The sequence below is a fragment of the Mixophyes fleayi genome, chromosome 1, assembly GCF_038048845.1.
Source record: "Mixophyes fleayi isolate aMixFle1 chromosome 1, aMixFle1.hap1, whole genome shotgun sequence".
NCBI classification, from domain to species: domain Eukaryota; kingdom Metazoa; phylum Chordata; class Amphibia; order Anura; family Limnodynastidae; genus Mixophyes; species Mixophyes fleayi.
This window is the reverse complement of record NC_134402.1, coordinates 356,441,340-356,467,533: the sequence shown is the minus strand read 5'-3', so window position 1 is coordinate 356,467,533 and position 26,194 is coordinate 356,441,340. Positions and strand designations below refer to the sequence as shown.

At 39.6% G+C, this 26,194-nt stretch overlaps 1 protein-coding gene across 1 annotated transcript in view; it reads right to left on the bottom strand.

The window, feature by feature from the left end:
• Window positions 1-22,233, bottom strand: part of VPS33A (VPS33A core subunit of CORVET and HOPS complexes) — a 31,115-nt gene extending 8,882 nt beyond the window's left edge. The window contains exons 1-9 of the mRNA XM_075177931.1: window positions 22,091-22,233; window positions 21,410-21,475; window positions 21,199-21,326; window positions 12,383-12,572; window positions 11,838-11,954; window positions 9,375-9,549; window positions 8,557-8,750; window positions 3,692-3,818; window positions 909-976 (exon numbers count right to left, since the gene is read on the bottom strand). Coding sequence (XP_075034032.1) covers window positions 909-976; window positions 3,692-3,818; window positions 8,557-8,750; window positions 9,375-9,549; window positions 11,838-11,954; window positions 12,383-12,572; window positions 21,199-21,326; window positions 21,410-21,475; window positions 22,091-22,222 — 1,197 coding nt within the window. The 5' untranslated portion in view covers window positions 22,223-22,233. The remainder of the gene's footprint in view (window positions 1-908; window positions 977-3,691; window positions 3,819-8,556; window positions 8,751-9,374; window positions 9,550-11,837; window positions 11,955-12,382; window positions 12,573-21,198; window positions 21,327-21,409; window positions 21,476-22,090) is intronic.
• Window positions 22,234-26,194: the final 3,961 nt, after the last annotated feature.

Genomic DNA, 26,194 nt, shown 5'->3' with positions numbered 1-26,194 from the left:
ATCTCCTACAGTGAATGCTACAATGTAGCTCATCCACTTAAAACAAGTTGTTTGTCAACACAAGCCTGTACCATACACTGAAAGCACAATTGGTGTACTGACTCATTGGACATGTGACATTGGAGTGGTCAGCTTTGGATGTCACCAGACCATACCCAATGTCTAACTTAAACTTACTCCTACTGTAGCACACTACCCATTTTATCATTTTCTCTCCAGATTAAACCATGGGGCAAAACAGGATGTACAGGTATGGGATCTATGACTGCTTGGAATTTAAGATGCCCAAACACAGACTGATCCTGCTGAGTTGAATGACAGGCTCATCATTCATTCTGACAACATGTGTGGGTGGCCAATTCGGATGAGATCTAGCCTATAGCTCTTGGGTCAGATCACTTATGGCTTTATGGAGACTGTTTGAGTAGTCAGAAATTGACTGCACACACAGACTGATAATAGATGGCATTTCCACCCTTCCGTAGGATATTTATCTGGCATTGCAGTTACACTTGAGGCCACGCATGCAGTGATATTGGGCTAACTGCCCAATGTGATGGTACAATGTGAGGCGCTAGTATAAGCGTTTACAGGTTTAGGTTTTTTTCCTCAGAATTTGGAGCGCAATGCCTAAAAAACTGCCCAATGGCACTTGCACAACATAGGTGCCAGCGACACTGCATGTCAAATATGGACGACTAACATTGATTGCAAAAAAATGTAGCAGGCAGCGTCCAAAATTCACTCATCTCTGCAATAAAAAAAAAAAGAAAACTACCCCTGACTTTCCCACAATGGCTGTGGCATTTCCCATCACATTAAAATGCAACTCAAAGTGATTGGAGAAATAGGTCCAATACCTTTAACAAGTTGACATATTATTTGATAGATTATAAAGGAGCACTGACCTTATCAGTGTCAAACCCAGACATGAATTCTTGCTCCACTGTTAGCTTAGCAAAAAAATCTTCAGAAGCTGAAAAGAAGCAAACAAACAGCATATAGTAAATGTACATCGGGGTTAACATGTAATAGCAACATCAGAAGTGCTCCATCAGTAATGCAAACCACCCACTCTTATTCTAATCTAGAATAAACCTGCACCTGCAGTTATCGCTATAAAGAGCAAGTATATCTACTATGTTTAATCCTTTGGAATGGAACAGATCTTTTCTATCCTGCATAGCTCTGGAGCACAGTGAAGGTCTGAGGCTTTGAAGTCTCACACATAACATACCAGCCTAAATGAATATGCTGTAGGGCAAGAGGGGAAACCAGCACATCCACCACAGAATACGCCATGGTAGAGTCATCCTGATCCAGCACAATATTGACTGGAAAGAGGCAGCATATTCCACCTAAGGCCCTAGTAAATGACAAATATGGCATCCAATCAACGGAACTCCTGAGTTCTGGACAGACAAAAAACGCACAACGCAGAGCAAAGCTGTTTAGAGATGAAACCTCTCCTTAAGTTGTTCTGCCAAAGTAAAAGTCGCATAGGCCTCCCAAGCGACTGCAAAGGTTGGCCCAAACACCAAACCAGTGGTAGAAAATAGTCTCTTTAGAAGACTGTCTAATCTCATGTACAAGGGGTCCCTGAAGGAACCTCATCCAGAAGAGAAATTGTGGTTTTCCTAGATAGATGTGAAACCATTCCTGCAACTCCAAGTTTTGCTAGGAAAAATGGCAAAGGATTCCAACATGCCATGAGGTGTGAAAGGACATGTCTAAATTATTCTACTCTAGCAAAACCAAGTAAGTGAAAAGCTGGTCTGGTAAAAGCACAACTTAGCAGGGAGATAGCTTTCTAAAAAGGTACCTCAGGGTTGACCTAGCTCCTATTAGACCTCATGTTCAGGTCCAAAACACTTGACAAACCCTGTTGTAGGAAAAGACTTGTCAACTTCAAGTGGGGCTGCTGAATTGTCTATGGTTCCACCTTGTGTGTCTTCCCTAATATTGCTTTCCTCTTCATCAAGAAAATGTCCACCACGACTCATCCAAAATACTACCCAGGAGCCTAATCAGCAGAGAAGCGGGATTTCTGTACAAGACGTCCGCAAGCTTCAACTTTCCCTGAAAGGCCCACGATATACTGATATAGGGATCTAGCCAAGGCAGGCTCCAGAATGCAAGAGATACTTGGGCCTCCCCTTCAGGTTAGGTAGGTGGGAAATGGGGCCCACAGACTCTGCCTCAGACATAGCCAGGACGATGTCACTGACAGGTAGCGTAGAGGGCCAGACTGTCCTGCAGGTAACTTGGTCTGGCATTTGGTGCAAGCACAACTGTGAACCACTAATGTTGGAAGCCAAGTGCAAATTGTCTTAGACATGGATGTCTAAAAATCGGACATGCCCACATACTGGTTCTCTCTAAATGGGAAAAAGCTTCACTGTCAAGTAAGTTAGTTGGAGAGCAAGAGTAGAAATGACAAAAACTTCCCTGAAAACAGGTATATCCTGGGGGGTTAAGAGCTAGACCTTCTTAGCTGGCACCTCTGTCTCCCCTGGTAAGGCTGGACTGATGAGTGGTCTTCTGTACTTGCTGCTGTTATTCCAGTGCTCCTGCCATTGACTGGTCTGGGTCATGTATGCAAGACCTGATTGGTCCGACACACTCCAAGCAGCACTCTCCAGGAGAAGCCATTACATACTCTCACAACAGGCACTTCCTCCGTGACACCTTGAATTGATAAATTAGGTGCTCAGCTGCAACCAAATTAGGAATGCACTTTTGGTGATCACTAGAGGTGAGAGCAGGTGGGCGGAGAGAGTGAAAAAAAAAAATCATCTCACCCACCTTTCTGCTACACTCCAAATAAATAAATAAATAAAAATAAATAAAATGATGTAATTAATGTAAAAAGCCCGGTGCTCAACTGCTATGCAGGGCCCTGGAAATATAATGGAGGAGGAGCAAGGGAACAGGAGGGAGGTTATATGGAGGATGAGTATTCATCACCCAAAGTATGTGTCACCCTTCTGCTATAGAAATACACTTTACAATACAGACAATGATTTACAGTTATATAAACTAAACAGGGACAGACACTAGCACAAACACATAATAATGTAGCTAGGCACACATTTGCAGGGATACCCAATTTCACACATGCACATAAACAAAAACACTCTTGTATGCAAGCATGGAGACATTCTGCCCTCTTCTGCCACCAGAGGCGGCAAATGTATAGTCCCCCAGACGCTATGGTCACCAGCAGCTTACCAATGTAGCACAGTGACTGATACTTCTTCACCGGTCCCTACGACTCTCAAGCTGCAGCCACCACACTGCAGTGATTGCAGAACAGAATGCAGGAGACATGTCACCCTACTCGCAATCTGCAATCAATTCCTGGCGATTAAAGGGTCTTGGGGAGTTGGGAGAGATTATGAAGTCAACAGGGTTCTAATCTTGCTTCATTGGAAGAACTGCCCTGAGGGTCATACACACTCCACTACAATATGCTGAACCCTCAATTTCACAATTAGCAATGCTAAAGTCACTTCATTGTAGTCATTATTTTAGATCATCTCCTTCACCCCTTGCAAGAAGGTGGCCCAATTAATGTATAGTATAGAAGAGCGGTATTCTGTGCAGATAGTCTAAAAGCAATTAGTTGCTCAATGGAACAGCATCTTTAACAGACAGAGACAAATATCTTATTGGAAAACAACAGTCTTACTTGTTATATCCTTTATGAGTTCAGCAATGGATGTATGATTCGCTAAAGATGCTCGCTCTGCTTGCATATGAGGCAATTGGGAAACAAACTGTTTGATCTCGCCCACTGTTTTTGCACTGTGTCTCTCCTTTAAAAGAGAAAAAAAAAAAAAGTTATAGAAAACCTAATGTAGACAATCAATGACCACTGGCTAACATAAAAATATAACTGCTCTAATAAAACAAATACAAAATCAAAGTGTAGGTCTTTAGAACATTTAAATTGGGATGTTCAACATGAACATGTTGCCTTACCACAATCAGTGCTGAAATATCTTTGACACAATAGCAGATTTTCCTAAAGTTGATATAAATGGGCAAAAGTAATCTGCCAGGTTCTCTGTAGATATATAAAGTCTGCACTAGACATCATACAGAGAGATGCCAATGTTCTTAGATGAACAATGGCATAACAATCAGCTTACAGTAGATATTCATTACATAAATTGATGCATCTTTTAAAAATAAATACATAAAATAGAAGAAGCTTGAGGTTGCAAAATCAAAACATTCTACAAAACTGGCAATGAGAGGCATAATGCTTGGTATAACATGTTGGGCAAGTCTTGGCAAGAGGGTGATAATGATGCATAGCTGTTAATTCCCTGATTTCAACAGGCTATTCAATCTCATTATCACCTTTTACAGACATGTCTTTTATTCAATACCAATATTGAAAGCTGGACATAACTAGGAAGATTAGATTAAATTAACCTGTCAGAATAACATACAAAGTCACAGCTCTATTAATATTGTACTATTCACTACTATGAATGTTTAACCTGCCCTAATCAAGTCTCTAACTAAAATATAAAACAGGGTTGAAATTGGAGGATATACAATTGTTTGCAAATGTTTGAGGACCCCTGGTCAAATGCCATCTTTTCGCTTCAAGCCTGCATGGCACAAACCTGACATTTCTGCACATTTTAATGCACAATTGTTATTTTATTTTCTTAAATATATTGAAAACAAGATAAAACTTTAAGGCCTCAAAAATGCTTTAAATTAAGTCAGAAGACAACTGCAGGGGGTAAAATGTATCAAACTGCGATCATGTCAAATCACTGATTTTTGGAGATTTTGCCAAAAATGTTATTAAAGGCAAAACTCTGCATGTTGAAGTTACTAAATATATATTATATTATATAATCCAACATGCTGAGTTTTGCTGTTAACTAAATTGCCGTTTTAAATTCCGACAGAAAATAAAAAATAAATAAATAAATTTAAAAAATAAATAATAAAAAAAAAAAAAAAAAAAATCACAGAAAATAAACGATTTCATTTTACCCCGAGGGGTATATTTACTAAACTGCCGGTTTAAAATAGTGGAGATGTTGCCTTTAGCAACCAGAGCTATCATTTTGTAGACTGTACTAAATAGGTGATAGCTAGAATCTGTTTGGTTGCTATAGGCAACATCTCCACTATTTCAAACCGGCAGTTTAGTAAATATACCCCCAGGAGTTGCATACTCTAGCCCCTCAGGATGCTGTACCTACTCTCAACAACCATGGGCTCCTGTAAACAGCTGACTGAGGACTTGAAAAAGAAGATAATTGAATGTCACAAAGTCATCAGAGTAATGGTCCAGAGTACAACGTTGCTTAGAAAACCATGATCTACATGGAAGAGCTATAGACTGAAACCGTTCCTATGACCACATCACAAAAGTCAAAGTCTACAAAACAATACACTTTTTCTGGCTTATCTACTTTGCTGTGGACTGATGAAAAAAAACATTTTAATTTATTGTCACAGCCACAAAAAGATACGTTAGTAGAAAAACAGGTGAAGCATTTGAAAAATTATTGTCTATGTGAAAGGAATAATGGATTCTGGGGAAACAAAATGCCACAAGACCGCAGCTTCTATGCAACATGCTTCCCTTTTTCCAGAAAGGTTAATTTGTCAGTTATTAAAATGACATTGTCATGCTCAAACAAGTTGTCTCAATTATTAAATTAACAGCTGTGAGCTTTAATTTAAAAGATACCACAACCCATGGCTTCATGTGAAGTAATATTATTTCGATAGGTTGCTCTGGATAAGACATTGCTATGTAGTCTTAGGATTGTATAACCGGCCCTCTCCCACTTAAAACTCTATTTTGTGTTATCTTTCCGCAGGCCATTTCCTCTGTGCAAGGATGATTCAACACTAGTGCGCCAACCATACAACAGAAAGCTTTGCAATGATGTTACAGAGAAGAGAAAGACACTGCACTGCACACGTAGTTCAGAGTTGTGATGTCACTCTGTGCCCCAAGTCCCACAATGGATGTTTCATTATTTATTAGTGCACAATAATGTAAATGCACTTTCAGTTTGAAAATTAGAAACTGTGTTTTAACATGTTGAAGAAATATAATGAATGCTGTGATGCTGGAAGAGGCCCACATACCTGGTGGTCAAGGAGAGGGGCTGCTAGCTGCCACACTACAGACCCAAGCGGCAGCAGCAGAGCAGGGGTGCCAGAAAGGTTTCTAGTGGTGCATCCTGGATTCAAAAGAATACAGAAGAAGTATTGCCTCCTGGGAGTTGATTTTGGCTTGGAGGGAGCACAAGACCTGGAAGTTACTGTGGAAAGGATATTTAAAGGTAAAGTGCCCAGACTTACTGGAGCCAGGGTGAAAGGGGACGAAGCACTTCTGACTGTGGCAGTGCATTGACTGATGGGAAAACACACACACACACTCGTGCCACTGATTACAATGTTATAAGTGAGAATATGGTCCGAGCAAGATAAGGGAATCAAGCTGGACTGGATTACCTGCCAAAAAAAATCATAAATGAACCAGCACAATCAATTACAAGCAGTCCTCTGTACCTAGGCTCTCCTGACCGTATATAAATCTAAAGATTAACCAATGTTACAACAAAAAATAGGGACAGAGATGGCCATTTACTGATTGACCTTATACATATTACACCTTAAAAAGGTCTTCTATAACATCGTATTTTTGCCTTACTAATAGCCACTTGAAGCGCCACCGAAAGTTTTTCAATGATGACAATATTTGCTGTGCATGATAGTTCTTAAGTCTTTACAATCCTGTTGGTGGACTTCCAATACTGGAATATCTGTGCCAAAATCCAAAATGCAGTGCTTGGGAATTTTCATCCATATACCAATATACCATTAGCACACATCTTGAAAAGCTACTTTCAGTGACGCTGCAAGTGGGTATTCACAAAGCCAAAAATACGATTTTATAGAAGTCTTTTTTAACGTGTAATATATACAAGGTTGATCAGTAGCGCCATTTCAGTCCATACTTTTTGTTTCTAACCTTGTTGTTAAAAACTGTGTGCAAAGGGCTGAAATGCCCCATAAAAAGTGCATGCAACATCTACTGCCTAGGTGTTGTGTGCATCAGTTCACAAAAAAACCCCACATGATTCTATTGAAAAAAATCCTGCTCTATTCCTGTGACATACAGATAAGAGCTAACACTCTCAACCATCCCATAGCTGTCCTGTGTTGGACCCAGCTTATGGATGTAACGCTCTACCCACTTCTCCGCAGTCCTGAACCAAAATAAGCAGTTAGGAGGACACAGCCACAGTCTCCAGCAAAGAGGCATCTACACGCACTACCCAACCGCAAGCTGTTACAGATGCCAGTGAAGGAACCTGGTGGTGGCAGCAACTTTAATCTTACAACTAGGGGCACCGCGGTGGCGCACAGTTGTCACAGTCAGCAAGTGTCTAGGGCAGAGTTGTACCAGTAGGAGTGATTAGTAACAGCAGGTTACCAACCTGTGTTAGGGTTCCTCTTACCAAGGTAAGAGGAACCCTAACACAATCCTGTAACACCAGCCCCCTGTTGGTAAAGTAACCTCATCCTGTCACAGACTGCAGACAGCCCCATCCACAACCAGGACTTCATTTTAAGAAAGATACAAAGCTACAATACAGGTACTAGGATTCACAAAAGCTTCAACAAAAAGGTACTACGCAGGTCAGAATAATAAAACACAACAATAAAAATAAGAACATTTTTATTGGGAATATTTATCGGTGTTAAAAATATGATTTAACAATGGAATTATCCTTTTTAACCTGTCTCCACTCTGCCAGCAGAAATTTGCTGTGGTATGCAATATGATGCCTACCTCTGTTTTTAAGAAGAGAATATAAAACAAAATATTAGTTTTTATCTATTGTTCAACATTATTATATGTTTTAAAAACATTAAATGTATATGTGAATTGGGGTTAAATGTGCATATATTTACCCATCCAATCTCACTAAGAACCACAGGATGGTTGTTAAATCAGTACCACATTATTAGCCAAGGAATCTCAGTGCTTTCACCCCATGTTATTCTGCAAGGTGCGTCACATGACAGTCGATAAGCTTAACATGGTCTGTAGCGCTTACCAAACTGATCTGCTTTTATGTGACAGATACTCTGCCCTTTTACTGAACAACGTAAAAGGTGCACGGTTTCCTTGACCAAAAAATGTTCCACACTAAAGATGAATACAAGTAGGATACAAAAAAGGAAACCTAAAAGACAACCATAGTGCAATAGAAATGAAAAGTACTGTTAATATTAAGATTGTAATAAACCATTCAAAAATGTATCTATACATCAACAAACAGTACAAATAAGACATTTAAGTATATTGGTCTAATTCTAAGAACAGTGGAACATTTCAATATGGATACCTATCTATTTACATAAAAATATATTTATTTTACATTATTATAGACTTTCTAAATTGGTCTATAAGTAATACTATTTTTTTTCTCCCTAAGCTGTATTTTAATGCGATTGTCATCAAACTTTTAGTCAAGTCACATGTCCAAACGTTACCTCAAAAGCCGCAGATATAATTTTGGCCTTTTTACTCAGCACTGAACCCACAGCGTTGAAGTTTTTGTCTCTGATCTCAGCATATAGCTCTTCTGCAGAGTTAAGCAGCAGTTTCTTGGGTTCTGTAGGTAGATCCTTCCCACTCTCACCCTGTTTCTTGGGAGCAAATTTTTCTGGGGGAAGCTTGACATGGCCTGTTGTGAAGACATATATTTCAGCTCAACCTGACCACTGTTAAACACCAACAAACATTCTTACGCAGTGGCGGAACTACCATTGGTGCAGCAGGTGCACTGCACCGGGGCCCATGGAGATAATGGGCCCCGCTGCATGGGGAACTAGCGAGCTGTGGGCTTCAGTTCCCTCCTCACCGCTTCCCTACACTGGAGTCCACAGCTTGCTAGTTCCACCTCTGTTCTTACGTTCTCAACAGAACCTAGCTATCAATTTTCACGTGTTTGCTATTGTCACTTTACCAGAAGGAAAGAAGTAACCAATGTTGCTAGATAAGTACAATAATTTGTGCCTCTACATGAATACTTTTGCTAATAATTTATCTAGTTAAGTTTTTTTCTACTAGAATCCCTTTGTTACTACACTTATTAAATATAAGGACATTAGCAGAAGACAAAAAAAACAAAACTTTAACCCTTGCAACATAATCCTCCTACAAAAGGAAATATATAATCATGCCTACAAAATACACAAGTAGCTAAGTGCAGAAAAAGCCCCCCAACAAAAACAAACAAACAAAAAAAAAAAGAGAAACACACGCGTCTACACATGGGGTTTTCAGAGCATTGCTGTGTACCACTTACCATTCTGAATGCCATACACCTCATCGATAAGTCCTTCATAAGTGAGTTGAGTTGCCAAAGGTGTCATTAAGTCAACATTACGATCCAGTAACAAAAGGGTGTCGAACACTGGAGATACCTGGTTTTGGCTGCCACCCAGCTCTCGCTTCATCCTGATCATCATATTTGCAACATGCTAGAAAAATACTCAAAATTATGCAAACAGATTTTATTTTTGCACTGCAGGTCTTTGACATTTTTGTAAAGAAATAAAGCTACAATCATGGCCAAAAGTTTTAAGAATGACACAAATATTGGTTTTCACAAAGCTTGCTGCTTCAGTGTTTTTAGACCTTTTTGTTAGATGTTGCTATGGTATACTTTAGTAAAAGTACAAGCATTTCATAAGTGTCAAAGGCTTTTGACAATTACATTAAAGTAATTAATTGGGGTTGCTTCTCACAATTTTGCCTAAGAACACAGCCATGAATAAAGAATGGTACCAAAACATCCTCCAAGAGCAACTTCTCCCAACCATCCAAGAACAGTTTGGTGACGAACAATGCCTTTTTCAGCATGATGAAGCACATTGCCATAAGGCAAAAGTGATACTAAGTGGCTTGTGGATCAAAACATCGAAATTTTGGGTCCATGACCAGGAAAGTCCCCAGACCTTAATCCCATTGAGAACTTGTGGTCAATCCTCAAGAGGCGGGTGGACAAACAAAAACCCACAAATTCTGACAAACTTCAAGCATTGATTAGGCAAGAATGGGTCGCAAACAGTCAGTATGTGGCCCAGACGATGATTGACAGCATGCCAGGGCGAATTGCAGGTCTTCAAAAAGAAGGGTCAACACTGCAAATATTGACTCTTTGCATAAACATAATGTAATTGTCAATAAATGCCTTTGACACTTAAGAAATGCTTGTAATTTTACTGCAGTATACCATAGCTGCTATGGTATACTGCAGTAAAATTACAAGCATTTAATGCTATGGCATAGCAATATCCGACAAAAAGGTCTAAAAACACTGAAGCAGCAAACTTTGTGAAAAACAATATCTGTGTCACTCTCAAAACTTTTGGCCTTGACTGTACAAAAGCACTGTAAAAATAACTTTATAAAACAAAACATGTCAAGCACAATTTCCACATGAGTAATGAAGTGATACAATAGAAATATCAGCAGACATGCGATTTCATCTTAACCAAGAGTGATATAACAGGCAAGATATAGCCTTAGTTTTAACGATTTTTCTTCCATCCTTAAACCAACCATGTATACATATAGAGAAAAAAATATGTCATTTAACTGAGATGCACTTAACCAACCACCCAAAAGGAAGTTATTTTTAAACAATCCCACTGAAAATCAAACTAGTGCCTTAATATATAAAATATGCACTTATCAACTTGGAGATAAAGATAGATGTCAAAGCTAGATAGCTTTCTTGCACTGCCCCATCAATTGTTGAGTGGCAGCCTAATCCGCATACCTATATGGTGTAATACATTTCATCTACATAGAGTGTGTGAGCATGCTTAGATAGATACTCCAATAGTATGTTATGGCCAACAGACATGTCCTGCAAGGAACGGATTCTCTCTAAAGCCATAGGATCAAAAATAAATCAGTCCACTATTTCAATATTTGGTGCATCACCTATCCATTTAATAATACGGACCTCTCTTGTTACCAACATGGTTGACCCAACTATGGTCAGGAAGTAGTTTATCATTTACTTTCCATGTAAATTTGCTATGAGCTTTGAGAAGCGAATAGGAGAGATACTGAGCCCGGCCACCCAAGAAGTAAAATATATGTGAAAACCTTTCATCTACTTACCTTGCCAGAAACAGTCATTAAAAGCAACACTAGAAATGGAATATTTATTACAATACCAGATTGGTAAACTAACCTATCAGTTTATGATTTTGAATTTGCTGTAGGGATATTTTCACCTATCTCTCCATTCTGTCTGCTATAAAGCCCGAGTCTTCTAAAACAGTTAGGCATCAGAGGAGTATCTAACATAGAGAGGATTAACCTAACTAGACTGACAAAGTCCCGGTCTACGAATTTCCATGCAGCTCTGTACTAACATAAGCTCTTATGTGAAAGTGCATAAGTCTGTTAGCCAATACACAACTTATCCTAACCAAAGCATACAAGTCGATCTGGACAATAGGAATTATTTGAAGGTTGAGATCAAAAATTAAACAGAATAATAGGACAGCATTTAAACCCAGATGCTGGAGGTCAGAGTGCACCAAACAATGAAGTTACAAAGACCACTTCTACTCAGCAGAAACCGGGATCACACAGACACACAACTTGAGGGAAGACAATGGCTACTCAATTAAATAAATATCTTTACTTGGAGTCTCGTGCGTGACCATTGCTTCCATTTCTGTGTAACATAGTGGCTAAGTAAGTAAATAAGCCCTTGTTAATATTTGAAGGTGCTGTCCAGACTTACCCTGGCACACTCTCCTTTCCCACAAATCTGAGGAATGGTTCCATATAATGCCTGCAAGGTGGTGAGTCCTTTAGCTGCATGATAAAGAGTGGTCTGATCATTCTCCAAGTAGCATTCCTGGTAAAACAAATAAAACATCATATTTTATTATTTTAGCAGTTGTTTCCAATAGGAACAGTAGTCAGATACTGAACCCATCTCACAGTGGTACAGGTGTAGCCACCAATACCTAACATCTAAATAAAAACACAAATGACTAGATAGGACACAATCATTTCCCAGGCAGCAAGTGTTTTATAGTGCAGGAGGTATGAGGTGCATACATTCATATTATAGTCTTATATTCCATAATACATTGGCTCTTGCTAGGACTAAATTAATTGTTGCTGTCACTCCATATATGCCCTTATAAAGATAACCATTAAACACAGGGAGAAAAAAAAATACTTGAGTGTATAAGATTGCATTTATTTTTAAATTCTAATCCTGCTTGACTCATGCCTACTAAAATCATGTGTAATTTGTGTTGACAATTTTTTAATTACCTTAAATGCATGTTCAGATTCCATAGACAACAAATCTCCATCAAAAGGAATCAAATTCAGACGGTATTCCTCACACTTATGGAATGATCCAAGAACTCCCAGATCCTTGAGTCGCTGCTCACACAGCAAGCTATGACGGGGGACAAACAAGATGTGGAAGTCCCTTTGTGGGAATCGCCCCTTATCTTCTCTATGGAAAAAGAAGATGACTTATGGATCAAAAGAATAGATGACTTGCATGAATAATTACAAATATCATAGCTTAAAAAAAGAAAACCACACTCAAACCAAAGACGGACACAAAAGATATGACTTCAGCGAGAATTATTTAAATTTCTGACTTTTACCAATTTTGAGAAATATAAGTGTAAAAATGAAAACAGCAATTTCCCCTTAAATAGAGAGTTAAGAACGTTTTAAACATACAGTTGTCTACTTACAAATCATTTCCTTTTCAAAATCTCTCAGGGGGACACAACATATGGCTGTCAGTCACACACACATACAAGCTCACAGCACTTGGCATGTCATGTGAAGGCAAGGGAGGGAGGGTAGAAAGAGATGAAGGATTTTACAGTACAAATATCAGACAGAGCTCACAGGAGCATTCCAAACCCTATACAGCTTGTGGTATATCCACAAGAAAAGGTTGGTCTTCGGAGCACGCCATCCAAGTACAATTATAAAATCACTTTTGCAATCATATTAAAATATTCAATTGCATATATTGGTTTTCAAAGGCGAAAATATAAAATTAATGATGATTAAGTAAAGAAAAAAAGTGATATATTATATTTTAATATAATAAAAGTGATTTTATAATTGTACTTGAACTGGAGTGCTGAAATCGGAGGTAAAATTAGGGCAATTCAAAAAAGTAGGTGTTGGAGAAAAAAAATTCAAAACAAATAAAAATTTACATTTCTCCCATGGTTATTTTTATTAGTGCCACCCAAGAAAATTACCCCAAAATATTATTGCTCATAACTCTCATAGTCAAGAACCATAATTCTGCAGTGTGTAACGGTTAAAAAGGAGGTCCTTGAAGCATATTAAGCACCAGGTTATGATGCCAGGGGGCCGTATGTGGAACATATGGAGGTTGGATATGCAGGACTCCTTGCAAGAATATCCTGACATCTGGAATATCTGCCAAGCACAGGTGAAACTATACCGAAAAGTCCAATATCTGTACTTTCAATGAACCTAGGCGAAGGCCCGCATCCAAGCCATCCTGGAAAAAAGCCAAAACAGAAACCGTGGAAGACAAAAGGCAGTGGTGTGGCATGGTCGGCTCTCACACCATCTAGTGTAGGTTCGCCAGATGCTGTGGTAAATATGAGCCGAAACTGGTTTCTAGCCCAAAGGAGAATGTTCACTACACGTAGAGAGAAACCTCTGGACCGCCACATGTTGGCCTCAATAGCTATGCCGTTAAATTGAGCCGCGGCAAGCCTTGATGTGCAAATGGTGAAGGTGGTCTTCTCAAAGAGGTCATTTCAGACCCAGACCTACCGCTAGCCCCAGAATTTCTGCGTACCAAACTCGCTTTGGCCAAGCTGAATCCACTAGTATGGCCACCGTCACGGAGCCAAGAGCAAAACTGAGGTACCTGCCTGTTGTGATGCGATGAGATTAAGTCCAGGTCGCTGCATCGTAGGACCAGAGACTGGAAGACCTCCGGATGGAGCAACCACTCGGCTGTCAAAATTGCATGCCGGCTGAGAAAGTCTGCTTCCCAGTTTTGGATTCTTGGAATAAAAATTGCTGAAATAGCGAGAACGTGGTCTCTGTCCAGTTCAAGATCTGAGCTGCCACCCTCATTGCTCCTGCGCTTCTGGTGCCCCCATCTGTTGACATAAGACACTGCCGTTGCATTGTCGGACTGCAGACGGACTGGGTGTCCGTGAAGTATCACCTGGGCCCTCTCTAAGGCCATTAGCATGACTTTTAGTTCCAGAATGTTGATGGGGAGAGAAGTATCCCAAACGGTCCAATGTCCCTGGAGCCGTAAATGAAGTACCACAGCCCCCCATCCTGTGAGGCTGGCGTCTTTGGTCACCAAGATCCAGGACCATGGGGCAAAGGACCTTCCCACTGTCAGATTGTCCTGGACTGTCCACCATCTGAGGGAAGCCTTCGCCTCTGGTGACAATTGTATCAGTTGTCCCTCTAATTTCAAATGGAATCCTGAACACTTCCTTAAGAGGTCCGATTGAAGGCAGCGCGAGTGAAGCTGACCATAAGGAATGGTCTCGAAAGTCGATACCATCTTTCCTAATAGACGCATGCACAAGTGTACCGACGGTCTGCGGCAGGTCATAACCCAAGGTGTCAGGTACCTCAGGGATTGAGATTTCTGCGGCAGGTCATAACCCAAGGTGTCAGGTTCCTCAGGGATTGAGATTTGTACTCCGGAAGGAAAACCTTTTGTTTACTGGTGGCCATGATTAGTACAAGCAAGGTCATTTTCTGACACAGAATCAATTGTGATTTTTCTCGATTTATTAGCCATCCATGCGTCTCCAGGATCCTAATAGTGAGGATCAGGTGCCGATTAAGCAGGAGAGCTGAAGAGGCTTTTAAGAGCAGATCATCCAGATAGTGCCCTATTTCCTCTGGAATGAAGACAGTACGCCATTACTGCCATTTTTGTAAACACTCTTGGTGCTGTCGAAAGGCCAAATGGGAGAGCTCTGAATTGGTAGCGAGATGGTCCCATTGTGAATCTGAGAAGGGCCTGATGAGCCTTCCAGATAGGTATGTGAAGGTAGGCGTCCTCGATGTCTATAGACGCCATCAATTGATCTGGTTCCAGTCCACTTGATGACGAACCTGAAGGATTCCATTCGAAACCTGACCATCCTTAGGTGCAGGTTTAACGGTTTTAGTTTTAGAACGGGTCGGAAAGCCGCCCGGCTTCGAGACCACAAAGAGATTGGAGTAGAACCCATCTTTTTTGGTGTTACGGAACCTGGCGGATGACTCCGGCGGAAAGAAGAGAGCCAACCCATGTAAGCAGTGCCTCTTTCTTTCTAGAGTCATGGGGCAAGCTGGTTTAGAAAAACCGACAAGGTGCCGGACCCGATAGGCTTATCATGTATCCTCTCGTCATGATCCCCCGAATCCAACGGTCTTCTGAGGACACTGCCCACTGATCTCTGAACAGTAGCAGAAGTTTACCCACTCCCGCGAAAGTGGTGAGGGAGACTATAAAACTGAATGTTTTTCTAGAAGCTTGGGAGATGGACGTTTCATGAAGAAGGACAACCTACCTCTATACGATTTTCCTACAGAGGCCGAATTTCTCTGTCTATGTGTCTGGCCCCGGCCAGAGAAGACCCCACGTAAGGACTGTCTAAATGAACCAATCCTTGTGACCTAGGTTTTGGGACATTTACTGAGAGGAAGCTGCTTTTGCCTCCTGTGGCCTGGCAAATTATGTTGTCCAGTTCATGGCCGAATAACACTCTCCCTAAATAAGGGAATGATTCTAAAGACTTTTTTGATTCCGTGTCTGCTTCCCAGGACCTGAGCCATAAAGATTGTCCTGTCGGCTACTGCGGTTGCAAAAAATAGATGAAGAAATGGAGGCTGCATTCTGGGTGGCCTCATATAAGTAAAGTTTTCACCCTTAATAAGCGCTTCTCATAAATGCAGTCACAGTAAGACAACTAGAGTGCAACTTCACTCAATGCACAATCAAAGACAAAATAACAAAAAAATATTGTGTCAACTACAGGCGCAATGACAGAAACAAATAGAGGTAATTCATTCAAATATAATTACGCGTTTTGACCCCACGCACTGGAGTCTTTTTCAAGGTGTATATAATCCTGGCAGTCTTAATCTATTTATACATCATCTGGCCAATCATATATGGAATACTATTGGTCCATATCAATAAACCATTAGCGGATTAATATTCCACAAAATCCAACTTTAACATAGTGAAATAAACACATATATTGTATTGTATAAACATATTCCAAAGTGCATTGTGACTAATTTCCATATTTTGGGGACTTTAGATTTTTATCGTACACCTTCGGTATATATACAAAAAATGATCAAAGCACCTGAAAACATTATATCTATATGTTTTTTTCTCAAATTCTATTAAAAGTTTCTATCAGCCCATTTATTATTACACCATTCCTTTTAGGGATGTCCACCGGCCACTTTTGGTGTCTCGTGTTTTGTGTTTTGGATTCGGATTTGTTTCGCAAAACACCTGATGAAAGGTTTTGGTTCGGATTTAAGGTTTTGGATTCGGATTTATTTTGAAAAAAACATAAAAAGTGTTAAAATCAAGGGTTTTTTTGTTTATTTTCACTCCTACACTATTATAAACCTCAATAACATTCAATAACAATCATTTCCACTAATTCCCAGTCTATTCTGAACACCTTACACCTCACAATATTGTTTTTAGTCCAAAACGTTTCACCGAGGTAGCTTTCTGGACTGCATAGTGCAGTGGTCCCGGTACACAATTTGGTACCGGGGCCACAATACCTCCGCCTTCAAATGGTCTGAATTCCACTGCACAGCTGCCTGCTCCTACATCCTCTGCAGCATATACAGGGTGTAGTTCGAGCGTGTCAATACCTCTTGTTTTTGACGATGACAGGTCATTTTCATTAATTTATGATTTGGCAGCAACAGTCAACGTTGTTTAATATCTGACACGCCTCTATCTGGACTGCATAGTGGAGTGGCCCCGGTACCAAATTTGGTACCGGGGCCACAATACCTCCTCCAACTTTCAAGTGTAGTGTTTATAATTTATAAAAACTACAGTAGTTATAGCACGTCAATAACTCTTGTTTTAGACGACCATGGTACAGAGCATTCATCATTGAGATCCCATCAAGTATGTGAAAGACAGACAGCGTCGAAGTGTTATTTGTTGACTTTGTTAACCAAAAAATTGTCCCTGTTGCAAATATTCGTGCAATGAAGAGTGACTTTTTCATTTAAAGGCTCACGCTTTCAAGTGTAGTGTTTCTAAGTTAAAAACACTACAGTAGTTCAAGCACGTCAATACCTCTTGTTTTTGATTATGACAGGGCATTTTACTTTTGGTTTAATTTGTTGAATTTGTTTTAATTTTGTTTTACTTTGTGCTCATGGCAAACGACTGTTGAATGGTCACATAATGGCAAAAAAAGAGTTGCAAGATGGAATTGTCCTTGGGCCCTCCCACCCACCCTTATGTTGTTGAAATAGGACATGCACACTTTAACAAACCAATCATTTCAGCGACAGGGCCTACCAAACAACTGTGGCTGAAATGATTGGTTTGTTTGGGCCCCCACACCAAAAAAGCTATTAATCTCTCCCTGTACAAACTAAACAGGCTCTACTGAGGCAAGATGTCGTCCTCATCCTCAACCTCTGATTCCTCTCCCCCTACAGTGTGTACTTCCTCCTCCTCACACATTATCAATTTGTCCCCGCTGGACTCCACAACCACAGGTCCCTCTGTACTATCTGGAGGGCAGTGCTGTACTTGATTGAGGAATTGATAGTTCATAAAAATGAATATCATTTTTGCACTAAAAACTCTTTCCGAGTACACACTGGAGGGGGGGTCAACTCAGGTAAAATAGAGAGTTTGTACAGGGGCTTCCAAACTGCCTTTTTTCCTGCCAGTAACATAGCAGTACCACTGGACTTATACTGCTAAATCAGTGAACTTTGTAATATTGCAGTACCACTGGATTTATACTGCTGAATCAGTGAACTTTGTAATATAGCAGTACCACTGGACTTATACTGCAGAATGAGTGAACTTTGTAATATAGCAGTACCAATGGACTTATACTGCAGAATGAGTGAACTTTGTAATATAGCAGTACCAATGGACTTATACTGCAGAATGAGTGAACTTTGTAATATAGCAGTACCAATGGACTTATAGTGCAAAATCAGTGAACTTTGTAATATAGCAGTACCAATGGACTTATACTGCAGGATTGTTTTGGGATATTTTTTTTTTTTTTTATAATTACTTTTTTTTGTTGTTTTTTTTTATAACTTTTTTTGAAATTTTTCATAATTTGGGAATAATGGGGAAAAACAATACCCTTAGAAGGACAGAGCACAGGACACAGCACCACTGGACTGAACAGGACACAGCACAGGACCCAGCAGCACCACTGAACTCAGAAGGACAGAGCACAGGACACAGCACCACTGGACTTAGCAGAACACAGAGCACAGCACAGCACAGCACTGAACAGCACGAGATATAGCAGGACAGAGGACCACCTAACACACCCTCCCTCTACCCTGATCAATGCCCGAGTGAAGATGGCGGCGACTAGCGGGGAATTTATAGGATCCGAGTATCGCGAGATCCGACAGCGGGATTATGAGTCAGAGCCTCAGTTTCAGATTTGCAATTGGCGGGAATACCCGGATCTGTCTCGGATCCGGCTCGGATCCGCAACGTTCGGGTGGGCTCGGATTTCAGAAATCCGAGTGCGCTCATCTCTAATTCCTTTATAGACAATAGATTAAGATTATAGTATATCATTGGTTGGGTATGATATTTTGAATTTGCATATTCATTGAAGTGGGATGATAGAAACTTTTAATAGAATTTGAGAAACAGCATTTTCTATTATCATCATTTTTTGATAATGAAAAGACATAGATTTAATAATTTTTTCAGGTGGAACATCAACTTCGTTATTTTTTAGCCTGCTGATCTTTTTTGTGGTAGTAATGTATACCTTTTGTAAGCACCCCAAAAAAGATGGGATCCCTAATGTCAAACGTTTTTGCCATAACGCAAAACATGAGGCAGATAAAGTAATTTGGTTTGGATTCGGGGGGGGGAGTGGAATAGTTACCTTAGGGGTCCAAATTTTGTGGCGATTCCTTAATAAACACCTGTGATACTTCAAATAAACTGGATAAAGAAGCCGCGATTAGTAAATTATTTAAGAATTGAAAAATCAGTATTTAATCAACTAATTGTCAGGCAGTCGAGATATTTGGCAGAAATAGTTGTTTTGACATTCTCTCTTAACTAAAAAATATTTGTAGAAATATGAGATGGGTGGTGGACAACCCTGGTTGAACTGACATGGAATGACCCTATTGCAACAACAATTTAATTTCAATATACCCCTTTCTATGATAAAGAGATATAAGAAAAGTGGTACTTAGCCTTCCAATCAAGCTAAGATGACTTATCAAGCAGGAGAGGACAACTCGATGTCCCAGAGAATGTCTGCTGATCTTTTTCCAGTGCGCCCTTGGAATAGTTCACTTGCTTCAGACGCAGAGAGTGACTCCGTTTTTTTAGTACCCTCCGACTGCACCCTTTTCTTGCTCCTCCTCGAGTTTTCTGCTGGTAAAAGGTGATCTGCAGTCGCTTGTAGCAGACTCCTGGTGGTCGTTTTTCTGGTGGCACAAGTACACCCCCTCCTTTGCCCCGGCGTTCCGATTACCGGAACTTTTTGCAGTTTTAGGCAGCGCTGGTATATCTGTCCTGGATCAGCGTGGCAGCAGCTGTAAGCCACTTGTCAGCGCTGACTGCTTTAAAAGAGTAAAAGAAAAAAAGAAAATAACTTCCAATGGTAGCAGTGTCCTCCAGATAGGATGAAAGAAATACAGGCAGATACTTATCCATCATGCAATACCATTAGGGAGATGTCCGATTGGTGCCAAATTTATTCTGCTGCAGGACAAGGACCCCAAACATACAGCCAATGTCATTAAGAGCTATCTTCAGCACAAAGAAGAACAAGGAGTCCTGAGAGTGATGATATGGCCCCCACAGAGCCCTGATCTCAACATCATGAAGTCTATCTGGGATTCCAGGAAGAGACAGAAGGATTTGAGCAAGCCTACATCCACAGAAGATCTGTGGTTAGTTCTCCAAAATGTTCCGAACAACCTCCCTGTTGAGTTCCTTCAAATACTGTGTGCAAGTGTATCTAGAAGAATTGATGCATTGATGCTGTTTTGAAGGCAAAGGGTGGTTACACCAAATATTGATTTGATTTCTTTTCTGTTCATTCACTTTGCATTTTGTTAATTGATAAAAATAAACTAATAATACTTCTATTTTTGAAAGCATTCTTACTTTGCAGCATTTTTTTCCACACCTGCATCAAACTTTTGCACAGTATTGTATATCACCCCAATGAATTGATTATAACTGATGGATTGATTATGTAAGCAGATTAAAATGTGTTCATTTACATTTGAAAATAGTATGAAGAGTTTCACATACTACCCCCCCCCCCCCTCCTCCTACCCCTTCCTTCTTTCCCCTTGTTTCTTCCCCTATTCCTACCGTGTGTTAACCCCCCTTCTTTTTCTCTTGTTTCCTGTGTCAATTCTGTTCATTTGGATTCATTAGAAAAAAAAAAAAAAAGAGAAAGAGGAAACAGCTGTTTGCTTGCTTTATTGTAATTGTCGACAGATAGACTTCTATCATATATACTTTGCATATTTCTCTCTGTTAACATATAATATTATTGTACTAAATGTAACAATATGCATATCTACCACGCTTCATTGATAATCTGCATTGTTGTACTTTCTCTTTCTAATAAATAAAGAATTTATAAAAAAAAAAATGTGTTCATTTACTTTCAATTACATGTGTACCATAATTGCCTTCTATGGTGTGTATGTGGTTGAACACATCATCATCTTTGTTTAGATGCGATGATCATAATATTTCTTTTAAGCACACACTGATCCTTGATTGCAGCAGTATGGTTTACTCCATGTTACATTACAGATAATAGATAATAAAGTTAAACAATCCAATAAACACAAATAAATACCTCAGAATGTTCTCAGCAATTATATCCATTAGTTCAAGCTTGGGTCGGACAAAAAATATGATGTTTTTAACATCGGACGGCGGTAACGGGCCCACCTTAAGTGTAAACATTTTGTCAACTTCATGCTCCTGAAATCATATTGAACAAAATGTATTTATCAAATCTGTGTATGCAATAAGAATTACTGCTATGTAACCAAAAAGTACCATACCTTTAACAGGGAATACTGTGCAATTAATCCAAAAGGACCTGTCAGATATTCATCCCACACAATAGCCTGCATAAAATAAACAGAATAATTTTTGTCCAACACTTCAAAAATATTTAGTATTTAATGTATTAGAAATTAGGTTGTGTAAAAAATAGTAACAGTCCAACGTAAAAAATTGTGAAATACCAGTAAACTTAGAATGCCTTACAAAACCAGATATATTAAATATATACAAATAAAGAAATATTTTAGCTGTTTTGTGCACATATTACCATGGTGGTCAACATCTACTACAGAAAACATTTTTAACATCAGTTAAAAAGTAATAGTGATCAGTAGCACAATGATATATGCATGAAGAAGAATCTGAAACACTGATTTTGAATGTATTAACTGGTTGTTCTCTAAATTGCTCATCATGTAGCATTTAATATTAGATTAATAATACATTGAAAGGAAATTGTGGTTCACTAGACTTGCATAAAACGAATAGTAAAAAGTGTAATAGTTGTCACTTCCTACATATAAAAGTGTGTGATTAAAATGCTTTGTATGAAAAGGAAGAAATGCCTGATATGGCAATAGGTTATAGAAGGAAATCACTGGACTTATCATAACAAACAGACACTGACAATTGTAGAATCCCCACTGCGGTCTTATTGACCTGCCATCTGCCCCCACCTTACTGCCAGCACATTTATCTAAAAACTCTCGCAGCTCTATCCTCATCGCCTCCCTTAGGACGTTCAGGTTCACCCGGCCACAGGACAGATGCGACGCCATCTTGAAACTCCTATTGACAGCGAAATTCATGAGGCAGATCACGTGTGTATCATGTGATGGGGAAACAATAACGACGAATGCACTAGTAGTGTGGCCGAACGTTACTTCTGCAGTGGCTTCAATACACTGTAGCAATATGGCGATTAAAGGGTCACGTGATCCTCTGGGGGCGGCCCACACAGACATAAGCGGGTATACTTGAATACCGTTATTGTTATCAGAATGTAGAACTGTTGCAGTTCTGTACAGTCCGTCGCTGTCACTGTCACCCTGTAATAGCACACGTGTGACGAGTGCCCCATTCACTTCCATGTGTCAGGACCGGAATGTTTCAGTCATATCAACCCAAAAAGGTGCCACGAGGCTGAAGTTAGCTTCTTATTCGTTTCTTTTTCATGATCCAGCTTCTTATTCAGAAAAGGTTATTTTTAAAGGATTAAATCAATTTGGATCACTGATTTCACACCAAATTAACACTAAAGGGGGTCCCTTATACAAAATGCATTAGTATTTTGCCTGACCCAACAAGGTTATGGGCATGAAATCAGGGGGCAAAGTCACCATATTTTATCATTTTGAATAAGTAGCTGCAGTTTTTAAACGGTTAAATGCCATTGGGCCACAAGCTGACAGTGGGAATCAACACAGGGTGGTCAGTTACATATAAAACATTTTGCCTGGCCCAACGCTGTTTTGGGCATGAAACCAGGTGGCAAAGTGGGCATAGATAGTACTTTAAGCATTTTGAATAAGTAGCTGCAGATTTGCAAGGGTTGATGTTTTTATTAAAAATTGCAACAAAAATAAGTTGCATATCACTTTGTCCAAGATAAAATAGACTATATACATTATCAACGGATAAAAAGGACCAATATGAACAAAACTTCAAACACCAAATTCTACTACAATCCCACCACAAAACAACTAATACACCACTTCACAAATATAAAAAAAAAGACAGATGCACTCTATATTGCCTCTTCACTCACTTGCATGGAATCCTATGAGCAGAGATTTGATTCAAAACATTAAGGCAGTGTGTCTCATTGAACTGTTCTAGAGACACAAAAGGGGCACCTCAGACATAAAGGATTGTCTCTACACTCCTGGATGAGATATATGTATGTGTGGGAAGGAGTGTGTTTTGATGCCTGTCTTAAACCGAACATATTGCCAGGTTTTTTTTATTTCTCTTTTCAAAAATAGGGTGGTAGATGGGTGCTTTCTGCACCCAGGGTATAACTTCCCCAGAAACTCTGCAGACAATGTAAACACAAGTTCCTATCACTTTACAGTCATGGAGCACCCGACAAATAGGTGCTGGGAAGAACACTGCCAAGTTATCGCACTGCCTCACATCTATAGACATAAGTAGAGATTAAACTGGGTTCCTGGAGCATGTATATTGCTGGGTACAGAAAACACTACCAATCATCATCATCATTTATTTATATAGCGCCACTAATTCCGCAGCGCTGTACAGAGAACTCATTCACATCAGTCCCTGCCCAATTGGAGCTTACAGTCTAAATTCCCTAATATAGACACACAGTCAGACAGACAGAGAGGGAGAGACTAGGGTCAATTTTGATAGCAGCCAATTAACCTACCAGTATGTTTTTGGCGTGTGGGAGGAAACCGGAGGAAACCCACGCAAACACAGAGACAACATACAAACTCCACACAGATAAGGCCATGGTCGGGAATCAAACTCATGACCCCAGTGCTGTGAGGCAAAAGTGCTAAAAACTAGGCCACTGTGCTGCCTTAATACTTACCAATACTTTCATGTTACTGTACACTATGGTGTTTTCTAAAACAAAAACATAGACATATATTAGAGTTTTGATTTTCTTTAGAATACCATTCAAGTGAAAGAAGAGGTGTTTTACTTGTACCTTAAGAGCGGTTCTGTTAAATTGCTTCAGAACACTATATGTGCTCACTGTAAAACTTGAATAATTGGATGAAGTCGTTTCAAATTAAGAAACATCGATTTAATTGGCTTTATATGAAAATATGCGAATAGCACGCTACGGCGTGTTAGGGCGTATTACACAATAACACTAGTGAACACTTCTACATACATACATTCATTTGTAAATAGTTCACCTCTATAAAGTTCCATCACATAGTCTTTTATATTCAAATGTAATAGATTTAATAGTTTAATATAATAATGTTAAAACCACTTTATTGACATCTAAGGTTCAGGATAAAGGAAATGTATCATGTTTGGTGTCATACTTATCCACTTTCTACCATCAGACATCCACTACAATTGGCTAAGCGATCGCACCTTGCGTATGCTAGTTGTGGATGAAAAAGGATTAATGCTCGAAATGATATTGTGTTTGGAATGCTAATAGGCTGTTTTGAACCAGTATTTTGGCAGGCTCCTGAGGGAAGACACGTAGACAGCTGTTGACAACCACACTTGGAGAACATCGTTTGAACCGACCTATGACCTGCATTATACTGGACTGTCCTTAATCCTGAACCAATGGAAAAATGCCATGACATCACCACTGTTTTCTATGTACCACAAACTATATATAAACCAGTCACTGTGACCAACATTCATTCTACTTTGACCACAGGCTTCAGGACTGAATGACTGTTAACTAAATATCCAGTGCTCTGCGTATGTATCGCTGTACCTCATTTTGCTATTATTACATATTATATTAATTATCTAGCTTTACCTAATATTTGTATTTGCTATGATTCTACTGCTTTGCTATTAAATTTCTTTTGTGCATTGGAACCACATAGATCGCATCAGACAATATTTATTGGTAGCGACAGAACGAACATAACAGCACAATAAAATTCCTCTGAGTTTACCATTATAAGGGACAGATATGAAATAATCAGATGCAATGGCTGGCTGTGATGAGACTAGAGGCCCAAGATATGCAATGTTATTAGCTAGGTAATTTTAGACCTAAATTGCAGTGTGTATGGTCCCAAAAATATTTCTGATCCAAAGGTGAACGGTATTGTTCAGAGGTTGAGATGGTAAAGCTCGTAAATCCAATCTAACAGTTTATGAAGTTATTGGCTGCTTTAATTCAGCATTTTAGGACATGGACATTCAACCCTAGTGCCGAATGGTTGGATTTTTCAGATTTGTCCATACATGTGTATATGTTGGGACAATTGTAAGCAAAGTGGTGCTGTTTGAAAACTGGGTCATACCCTGGAGTTTGAGATCCTCTCCAACGGCATTGTAAAAGGGTTTTACCACATTCATCTGGCATTGTTTAGTCCATTTTGCCCATGCTTATTCTGGATGTGAAGCACCTTCTCCTATCATTAAAATAATGTGTTGTGTGTTTTCCTTGACAGAGCTTGTCCTAAAGCTGGAGGTTATCACCTGCGCATCTGCATTAGTTGTAGAGTGTTTGCCAGAGGTGGTGCTTTATCTGTAAGTTAGTTGTAATACTCAACAGTGACAGGTTTTACTGAAGAGTTTCAAGCTACAGTTAAAAATAAAAAAATTAACCTTTTAGGTTGGGACCAATAAATTGTTGCAGTATATTTGTGCACCACAATACTTGGGGCCCTGGGTAATTTCCTTTTCTGTCCTACCCTAATGCCAGCCCTGTATGCACTTCAGAAAAATAACAGGCACACAGGTACTGCGACTGGTGGAGAGCCATAAGGGTAGGACAAATTGAAACCCTTCTCCAGACGCAGAAGAGGATGCGGGTACAGTTGAGATAAATGGTTAAAGACAATCATGGTGCTAGCAGCTGTCTTAAGATGTCTATAATGACTAGTTCATCTTTCATGAACCCACCTTCCAGTGTCTCCTCATTCCAAACATAGCGCATCACTGGAAGCTGTGCAGAAGTGTCAGTCGCCACAGGCGGATTTTATATTGGTGGTTGATAATGGTTCTGCTTTACAGTAGCCATATACATGTTCCCCACCAGCAGTTATAACTGTTATTCCACTACCTTATTTATCAGATCAGATCAGTGTCTGTCTGTTCCT